Genomic DNA, 10,525 nt, shown 5'->3' with positions numbered 1-10,525 from the left:
CACGTTGGCAGAGCCATGCTGAAGCTGCAAGGCTGGAATAACCAAACAAATTCCTCAGGAGAGGAATAATCCACAGCCATCTCTGCCTATTGCTAAACAAAACTCTTCAACAACACTCTTTCAAACACTGTAGAGTTTAATCCTAATTGTTCTTAAAAGCTGTTGTAGAAATAATTCCAGGGCTCTAAATGTAATAATTCTAAAGATTACAGGAAAAAAAATATTTTCTACATAGTTAACACATGTTGTCTTTTATATTTTGCATACACACAGTGCAAAGTAATTAAAAGAAAACCAAAAAACCTCTAATCCATCAAGACCTGACTGAAAACAAAAAAATCCCTCTGCTTTAGCTGTACTTATGTACTGTCATAACTGAAGGACAATCTCTTGATGTGGTCACTAGTACATGAGAAGAAACGTGTGTCAGATAGCTTATTCCTGCACAGAAAAGGTGTTAAGAGGCATCTTTAGAAGTGAAAACCGGGGTAAGCACACTAGAGAGACACGAATGGAAGTTTTTGGTCTTGTCACAGATTACTTTTGTGACTTTTGGCAGGTTAAGCTGTCTCCCTGGATAAGTGCATGCTGTTTGGAAAGACTATGAAGTGCTCTATGAAGTGGCTCAAACCCAGGGTACAGCAGCCATGCCAGCCTTCCCACAGCCTTTACAGGCAGGCTCACACGGCCCCCCAGGCCAGACCTATGCCCCAAAGCACTGCTACCCTGTGAGATTCTAGGCTGCAGGCAAAGACACAACTCCATCAAGCTCCTTTTTACATCTTCTAGCACGGCACCTCACTGTTCACCCATGGAGCAGTGCCATGAAAAATACATTTAAAGGCTGTGGTGCTCTCCTATAGAGTGGTATGGGAAGGAAATGTAAGATCCTAATACAGAAGACTGCAACATTACTATTACCTGTGTCAGCATAAGTACATTCAAAGAAAAGTCCTCTCTTTCCTCCAGCTAGCATATAACAGTAATACAAAGCACACAGATTATGCCACAATAAATTGCAAAGTAAATTACAGTGACACAATAAACCATGCTGAGAAGGGACCTTTTATGAGCATCAGATAGTTCTCAATAAATAAATTTATAGCAAAATGAGCCAAATAGAATGTCAGAACAATCTCCACAGGGCTCAGGTCAGCTGCTTTGAATGTTGTACTTCTATTTCTCTTCAGGTTTGCATTCTGAAGCTTCTGTGTGTGTTTGCACAGGGAATACTCCCCTCGTACATTTTGGTTATAAATAATGGGTACTGACAGGACTTTAAATCTTTTCTATTTCCAGAACTGAGGCATCAGGCTCCATAAGTGCCCCCAAGTGACTTCAATTTCTGTTCTCAACGAAAGATACCAAAAGAAATGCAGGACTGCCTGACCTAGGGAAAAAAAATGCAGAAGAACGAGAAAGATACATGCAGTAAAGATGAAAGAGTAAGTAACTCTTTCTGGGAAAACAAAAAGAAAAAAAAAGAAGATGACTTAACTACTTTTAACTCTCTAAATTAATATCATAATTTTAACTCAAGCTCTGTTCTAGAGACAACTTCTTCATTTCAGGGAACACCAGTTATTCTGCAACAGTTTATAGCCAGAAACCTTGGTCTAACACTAGTGCTTCTCATATCCAAATAAACTCTTTCTTCCAACATCCTCTGAAGAACTAGAGTAAATTAAATATTATTATACAACAAATATTTTTGTACTACAAAGTCAGAGATGGCATGAAATTATTCATGGTAGTACAGCACTATCAAACTATCACATATGATTAATTTTCAAGCTGGTTTAGAAGGTGCTGGGTGTGTATGCCTGTTAATAGCATCCAGGGTTTTTTTCCTAAGCAGAGTCATGAGCTGTAGAGGAACCTTAGATAGGCCCAAGCCAGGTATCAAAAAGAAATACTAGTTAGTACATCTGTTTCCTGAGGAATCAATAACAGAAGAAATATATCTTGACTAAGCATAGCTTGTAACTGTAGAATTGCCATTCTTTTATTTCTGGGTTTATTACAGGCTAAATTTGATTTGCATTTCCATTAATAAGTAGTAATCCTATGACACTTTTCATGAGCATCTAAAATCTTTGGTCATTGATAGGGAACATAATGCAGCACTGACTTTTCTGTGGATGTCAAAAGGCAGAGCTGGTACTTGAGCTCAGAGGACACCCAGTCCCTGCCTACTGTTCATAGCACTTCTTCCACGCCCTCCCTCCCTGCATGTACTTAACTAACTCTGAGCAGCAAGGTGGGACAGGTAATCCTTTCTGCTAATCCTTTCTTCCACCTAAAACTCATACTATGGCCTGCAATCTTACTAAAATGAACGTCCATTACAGCAAAAGCTAGCAAAAAAAAAAAAAAAAAAAATCTGAACTTTGCCTACTTTATGAGATGGCAAAAATCAAATTAGAAAAAGAAGGGCTCCAAAAGTTTATAGCCTACACTAATCACTAATGGACAAGCATAGCTGCATTAGATGACCATTTCTCAAGTAGGAGACACAGCTACCTCCCTGAGGAACCACGCTTAGAGCATCACAGCCTCTTGCAATTTCCCAGTCTTTCATGAATTACCTCCATACTTGATTTTCCCACTGCCCCCATAATTGCTCTGGCCTTTAAACGACTAATTACACTTCACTTGGTTAATTTTACATTAAAAAACAAAGGAAACTTAATTGCACGGACAGCAAGGAACTCTTCTCTTCCCAGATGCTATTGCTCCAAACAGGGTAAGGATAAAGGAAATAGAAATGCTTTCTCAAGCCTTTGGGGGGATGTTCCAGACTGACTGACAGCAGAGGTTTGTCAGGGTAAAGCACAAGCTCACTGAGGACTGTGTGTGGTCAGTTATAGCAAACAGACCTGCATGTTTTCTACTTCTATCCTTTTATAACCATTTGTATTACCAATCAGACAAGTATTAACCCCTGGTTTTACTAATCACAAGCTAAATGCACATCTTTACTAATGAAATACTTTAAGATATTATTTTATTATTTTGTAAGGTATTTTGCAGATTTCCAAGAGTTTAGCTCAGGGTTATTTGCTTGCATCATGCCTCTTTGTCCTAGGATTTCTAGAAGTTTTACCAAGGAATAGTGTCCTCAATAATTTTCTACTAGTCTCCTGCTGTATCCACTTGAAAGCCTACAAACAGTACATTTGTAGTAATCAGGCCTCTCAAGTGCTAAAACAGAATAAATTAATTTTTAAAGGGATGTAACATATTAATCAGCAACAGAAGGAAAATAAAAAAAAAAGAAAGCAGAAGAGGACAGATGGGAAACAAGTAGAATTACTCACTAATATGTATTTCTTTCTCATGACTAGGAAGTGCCAAAACTTCCAGTTCCACCACTGCAACAGACCTTACGCATGTACCTACAGTGCATGGAACACTTGGTGCCAGAGGAGCAATTTAAAAAGACCAAGGCCATCGTGGAGAAATTTGGAATTGCAGGAGGCCTGGGGGAATCCTTGCAGAAAATGCTTGAGGAAAGAAGTGAAAAGACAGTAAACTGGGTAAGAAAATGCAGTGGAAAAAATAATTGCTGTGTTGGATACTTATTTACAAGTTCTTTCTGATATCCTCTATGCAATCACTGTTTTCTTTCAGCAGGTCAATGCAAATAGGGGTCATTCTGACAAAGTAACATTTCAGATGTAATAGGCTAGATTTTTAAAATTATGGCAAAATACATGTCATTATTATGTTTTCAGATCAACAGTTTGTTGACATCAGTGAGGACATTCATTCAACTCAGGTGTATTCACAGAAGTGTCACAACAACTGTAGGAAATACACATTTTGGATGTAATTTCTTCCTTTGCCTTAAATAACAGGATTTAGAATTTTTATTAGAATGAAAAATACTTTCTGATAGGGCTTTAAAAGTGCCTTGCACAGCCATCTACCCAAAGTTCTGATCCACTCCAATTATTCTGAAATGGAATATTCATTATAGGAATTAGTCGTTTAATATTGAACTATTATTTGCCATTCACTGTCATGCTATACCAATGCAGTTACCCTGAAGTAGTTAGTTTGCCATATATGCACATACATGTATGTACATCTACATCTATCACACAGACCATGCTGAGACCTCTGCCTTTATAAAAGTTCAGCTTTCTGCTTCCCAAGGCAGGCAAATTAGGTAAGCCACAGCTAAAGTAGATTTTAGCATTCCACCAAGTCGCAGTTCATCCTGCCCTCATTAACCATGTTAGAATATGGCAGCTGAAAATTAGAGTTTTATTGAAGTCCTTCCATCCCCACAAGGAAAATGATTTTATGGATTCCCTGAAATCCTGCAGGCTTGTTACTGATGTCAGTGAATTGTGGTTCCCCCTTTTGTGCGACACACAAAAAAACTCCATCGAATTGCTGCTACGGTCGGGGGAAAAGCTACAGTGTTGTCAGTGCTTTCATTTTAAAAGCAGTGCTTAATTTCTGAACAAAATACTGCCCAATCTTGTTTTCATATTGTGATCATAGAACTTCATGGTGGCTAAACTAACCAGCATTTAAATAGTTTTCCTGATAGGAAAAATTATTCCAGAAGACAGCTGCTCATTGTAACACTTACAGCATGAAAATTAGAGAGGAAGGATGCATAAGCATTTTCTGAAATTGTGACATTTTTAAATACTGATTATTAAAATAAATACCTGATTCCTAAGGTAAGTTAGAAATGGTTTTATTTGGAATTTAGCTTGCCAGGAGTATATCTCTAGCATGTTCCCCAGAAGACTCCAGAGACTGTAGGGGAAGCATCTGTTCTAACAGCAATGAAATATCTCGGAGGAAAACTTTTTCAACTGATGCATGCATTTGTAATTATTTTTGCATCATTTTATTGTTGTTTATAGTTACCATACGCAAAGCCTGCCCTCTCAGAAAGACCATTTGATCTTTTTATGTAAGCTTCCATTTTCCAAATAATGATTCTTCAGTCTCTGCTCAGACATAACGGAATGCAGTTACTGTTAATCTGTGTTTTCAATAAAAATGGTTAGAAATTTAATGTGTGTCTGTCTGGGTCAAGAATCAGCAAATCTGCATTTGTGTCAGTGGACACAAAGGGAATTCTCCAGGGCTCCTACCCACATGCCACTCTGCAGGACTGAACCATTAGGCTTTGGAAATTCTTTTCCCACTCTGTCTTGCTACAGGACAGTGTCTGATGGCTAGCAGTGGAGCATCTTGGCACCATTGACAAGTATTTTAAGTCCCCTGAGAAACGGTATCGCTAGTAAAACCCTGGCCCTCACTTAAACATTCTAATTGCTATGCAAGAGTTAATGTTGTATTCAAACATTTTCTGGTTGTAGGAAGAAGCAAACAACAAAATACCCAAAGCACCACAATCTGGAGCTTGTTTAGTTTTTAATGGAACACACTGTAAATTGCCATTGATTGAGAAATGGGATTATGGAATTGTGGCTGACTTCTGCTGAGCTGAGGTCACAGAGCCCAAGCTGAAAATGCTCAGCAGCTCCATTAATCAGAGCCATGGCTGACACCATGAGCACCAGGCACTGTCCCCTCACCCTGCTTTTCTGTGTGCTGTTGGCAGCTTTAAGATGTGGTGTCCCCTTCCCTCAGGTGTTTAACTATTGGCTCGATGACATGTACCTCAACAACCGCCTGGCTCTTCCAGTCAATTCCAGCCCCGCAATTATCTTTGCTCGCCAGTATTTCAAGGACGTAGATGACCAGCTGAGGTAATGTATTACGACTTTGCAGCTTTTGCTAAATGAAAGGATATTTTAAATGTACTGCTTTTGCAAAAAGACAATCAACTTTCATTAAAAAATAAGGGCTGTAGCCATTAAAATGATTTCCTATGAGGCCTGCTGGCCGAGGGCAGTGTTTCTGGGGTAACTCATACTGATATTCAGAAAGAAAGATGTCATTACTATTACACTTATTGCATGAAAGATATGCCATGGGATTTATATTTTTGAGGAATATTTACAAAGTTTTTTACTGTATGTGTTTCAAGTAAACCACTTTGTGATGAAAAAACAAAAAAATACTAATTTCTGACACACAGTTTTAAGGAAAATAATCTTTAACATGGCTTCACTATGACTCGTAGCCACTCTGCAAACCCTGAAAAGGCCATGCTGGCATTAAATTGTCCCTCTCAGATGCACAAAAGGGCACCAGAAACACAGGGGATCTAAGAATAAGAATTCAGAAATCATTCTTCCCTAAGAACACCGCTTCCTTCAGGCCCATCAGTCCCAGCCCTGAACTGATCTTTCTGCTTTGAGCTGTTGTGGGCAATTACTATCATTTAAAAAGTGAGAAGGTAAGCACGTAGCCAAGCACAGAATATACCTCTCCAGACACCCTTAAAACAGGATTCCATTCTTCAGCCTTCGCCAAAATATTCTTCCTTTTAAAACTACCTTCATAGAGTGCAATTTTCCTCTTTGCTTTTAGCACTCTCTAGCTGCTCATTACTGAAATAATTAACTGCATGAGAATTTATGCTTTTATAAAACAGCCAGAACCTTGAAACCAATATGCATTATTTTAACATTTTGCACAGACAGCTAATGCATCTTTTTACTTTACTTGAAACATAACTATAAATGCTTCCATTCATTACTGACTAAATTTATTGTGCACACAGCTTTCCAAAAAAACCCTCCACTTTGCATTTTCTAATGCACGTGCTTTAACAAGGAAATATTTTTCTCAGAGCCTCCCATTGTGACACAATGCAAACGGACAGTGTTAGGAAGTAATGCACCTGTCCACAGCTCTGCAAAATGAATATCTGCTTAGGACAGGAAGTACTCTAACACTGGACAGGTTATGAGTATTGATATAGAAACCCATGTGAGGATTCTATTAAATATTCAGTCTCTGCTCCCATTCTGTAAATAAGCACTTTCAGACCTCCTCCTGTGGTAGTCTGTTTAACCATTTGAAGGAATTGTTGCTAGGATTTCATATTTCTCTTGACATGAATTAATTTAGGTTTTGGGTGGGGGCAGAGAGATCTTCTTGCCAAGCCAGAAGACTTTCTCTCCTTATGCTGTGCCATCAATCATTCAGGCTTTCCTCTGTCTCCCAGAAACAGCCCAGTGTTGCCAAATGACAAAAGACTGAAGTCACTTCTCTATGCTACTTGCAGGTTTGCTGCCAATCTCATTTCAGGAGTGCAAGACTACAAAGCTTTACTGGACACGTAAGTAGCTTGGAAGGAGAGCTTGAATAGCCACAGGGCTTCTGATTCAAGGCTGCTCTCAGTAGAAAGCTGGGCTGTATTGCACCTTTCCACCATGGGGAAGGGCTGGGGCTCCAGCATGCTTCAGGGCAAGTGCTTCAGCAATTTTTTTTGCCCTTTCTGCTATGTTCCTGCAGTGTAACAGATTGAAGAAAGATCCTTTTGGATGGTGGGCAGTCATCACTCTGGCAGGCATGGTGCAGCCCAAGAGGACACACGCAATTTGCCTGACTGAGTTTCTGAGAACACAAGAAGAAGCTTGTGCTCCCCACACCCAAAGGGCAGCAGCACTGTGGTTACACACCCTGCACACCTTTCCTGGCACTCCCCACCTAAAACAACACTGTCCCACCTCCTTCCTGCAGAGAATTAACTAACACATCCCTGCAGGGGAGGGAAGTCTTACCACAGAAGGGCTGGCCCAGCAGCTAGTAAAAATAAGCTCTTGTTACTTATGCTCTTGTTACTTTCTGAATAAAAACACAAGGGAAATACACGATTCTTCAAGTCATATATGTCTTATTCACCTGTGTAAGGAAATAAGTGATACACAGAATTTGAGAGTTGGGAACTAAAGTGAATATCCCTGGTTTAGAACTGCAACTGTTTTGAAGACATGGTTAACCAAGATTAACTAGCATAAAACATTACCCTCATAAGCTGTATGAGAATAAACCTTCTTGCCTCCTTCTTCACCTTTGCCCCTGTCTGACAAGCTGGAAGCTTAGATCTCTTTTGCAGAAGGAAAATCCCTGCACTGTAATCTTCTTCCTCCTGTGGTCTCTGCAGCCTCTCTTGACCAGCAGCACCATTATTTCCTGCTGCAATCCTACATTGTCAATTAATCACATTTTTTTTTCCTGGCCACTAAAGAAGCCTTTTAAGAGATGCTGGTTTCACCTACCTTCCAATCAGAGAAAGAATAGATTTTCAGCATGTATTACTCCATAGGTCTAAGTAAAAATTAGCACAAAAGCAAAGTCCCATGGAAAACAGAAATTCCCACTGTATTGCCCAAGTAATTCCCATTTTTTAGGAAAGGCCCTCTCACACCTCTCTAACCAGTCAGCACAATACAGGGCTGCTGTGATTTACAGGGAATTTCATCAGCACCTTTCTTCTAGATGCTGGTGTTTCCCAGGTGTTCTTCTGACTTCCGTCCTGCCAAGTTTCCTGGGTCCCATCTAGGCAGGCTTCCTACATTGCACATTGCAAAGCTGCTTGTGACCTGCTATTTCCATTTCCACTAGATGATAATGCATTGCTTAATGAATATGCATGAAGCTGCCAGGAATGATGTATTTAACTTTGGTATGGGAATTCATCTATTTCCCTTATACTGTAATCTCATTTTATTATTCAATTTGTGTTATACCTGATCTAATTGTAACAGAACAAAGGACAGATTAGATTTCTTTTCCTTTCTCTCTCCCCTCTTTTCCTCTGGCTTTGTTTTTCTCCTTCTCTGCAGCCATGCTTTACCTGCTGATTTTTCTCGTGGACAGCTGTCTGGCCATCCTCTCTGTATGAAGCAATACTATGGACTCTTTTCTTCCTATCGTCTTCCAGGACATACCAAAGATACCCTCGTGGCCCAGAAAAGCAATGTAATGCCAGAACCAGAGCACATCATTGTTGCTTGTAACAATCAGGTAAATTAATTTTCTTTTTTCATACCTTTCTATATTTCTTAATTTGCTTAAATTCACTCCAGAAGAGCCTAATCTAATCTCTGTTCAGAAATGCAATTAGCGTGCTGCGTATGAGCCCACTTCTTACCAATCGTTTGTGTTTGATATTTCCAAAAGATGCTTCTGCAGCATTTTTGTCCTTGGCCCACATTATGTTCCAAGTACAGTGATGCAGAAAGGAGGAATGTGGCAGAATTCATTTGCTTTCTCTTTAGAGCAAAAATGTTTAATAAACAGAGATAAAGCCACAGAGAAAAAAGAATCCTATTAGAGCGCATTTGCTGGAAATGCTCTTCTCTTGACGGTCACGTATTGGCACACAGTTCATGGCAGCTTTATCACCATCACACCTATGTGTGGCATAGACACCATGCAGGGCTCCTAAGCTATGCCTGAAGAAGTTAGCAGAGGTACAGGCAGAAATACTGGAGTGTTAGAGTGAGTCTGCCCCAACCAGTCATTACCAGGGAGCAGCAGAGCCTGTTTCCTGGACATCGTACCTTAGAGCCCAGCTATTTGCAGTACCAGAGCCATAGCTGCAGGCGCTCTTGGAATGAGGAGGTAGGTTCCAGTGAAGTGCTTTCTGCTTTCCCAGGAAGTGCAGGAAATTTTTCTAGATTCTCTAGGTTATGTTTAAGCAAATAATATCATGAAAATTACATACTGCCTTATTTTATCTCTCCAAGTTTTTTTAAGCTTATTCAAATAGCGTATATTTTATTTGAGTCCAACACATAATATAAGTTCCCTATGGCAACTGGCAATACATTGGTGTTAAAACACAGGAGGGGTGAGCCCTGGGCCATTCCCCAGTGGTTTTGTATTCCTTTGCATGCAGGCCTGGCTCTCCAGGCAGGACTTCAGCATCTCAACACCTATCCAGGTGCCAGCAAAATGTTGGGCCACAAAGGGTTCAACCCACCTCTGACTGATCTTCTGACTTCTGTCATTTTTTTGCAGTTTTTTGTTTTGGATGTTGTCATTAATTTCCGTCGTCTCAGTGAGGGAGACCTTTTCACTCAGTTACAAAAGATAGCAAAAATGGCAGAGAATGAAGAGGAAATGCTGCCTCCAATTGGCCTGCTGACAACAGACGGAAGAACAGAGTGGGCAGAGGCCAGGATGATCCTTATGAAAGGTTAGCAGCAGCAACCCCAGCTTTCTCTTCATCATCTTCCTCCTCACCATCACTGCCCTTCTTTACTGAGAGCAAACAATGCAGCAAACACAGGACTGAATGTGTAACCCCACTGCTGAATTTTGCCAGCTGTAGGAATCTCAGTACGTGTAAGATGCGTGTTGCCAGGGGAGCAGCAGAAATGGCCTGACCCTTTGGCTGTGTATATTTGTGTTATGCCATGTAATAACTCTCACCCATTCTTTGTTTTTCATCACATAAATTACGTTACATCAGATTTTGTGATTTGTCTCTTTCTTCATATCCATTTTGTACCAATAGGAATGACGTATCCTCTTAGCTTTTGGCAACTATTTGACATTATTGATCTTATCCAACAAAAACATCTGCGAGTTAAAGACCTATTGAATCTAGTTGTGTACTGTCTCTATT

The 10,525-nt window shown here is 39.9% G+C and overlaps 1 protein-coding gene across 1 annotated transcript in view; it reads left to right on the top strand.

The window, feature by feature from the left end:
* Positions 1-1,310: 1,310 nt before the first annotated feature.
* CHAT (choline O-acetyltransferase) overlaps positions 1,311-10,525 on the top strand; it is a 28,923-nt gene continuing 19,708 nt past the window's right edge. The window contains exons 1-6 of the mRNA XM_005520462.2: positions 1,311-1,445; positions 3,348-3,539; positions 5,626-5,744; positions 7,172-7,225; positions 8,736-8,916; positions 9,916-10,093. Coding sequence (XP_005520519.1) covers positions 1,404-1,445; positions 3,348-3,539; positions 5,626-5,744; positions 7,172-7,225; positions 8,736-8,916; positions 9,916-10,093 — 766 coding nt within the window. The 5' untranslated portion in view covers positions 1,311-1,403. The remainder of the gene's footprint in view (positions 1,446-3,347; positions 3,540-5,625; positions 5,745-7,171; positions 7,226-8,735; positions 8,917-9,915; positions 10,094-10,525) is intronic.

Source organism: Pseudopodoces humilis, chromosome 9 (genome assembly GCF_049639895.1).
Source record: "Pseudopodoces humilis isolate 2021_Gansu_Grassland_sample_001 chromosome 9, ASM4963989v1, whole genome shotgun sequence".
Taxonomy (NCBI): Eukaryota; Metazoa; Chordata; class Aves; order Passeriformes; family Paridae; genus Pseudopodoces; species Pseudopodoces humilis.
The sequence above is the reverse complement of the archived record's forward strand: the minus strand, read 5'-3'. Positions and strand labels throughout refer to the sequence as shown.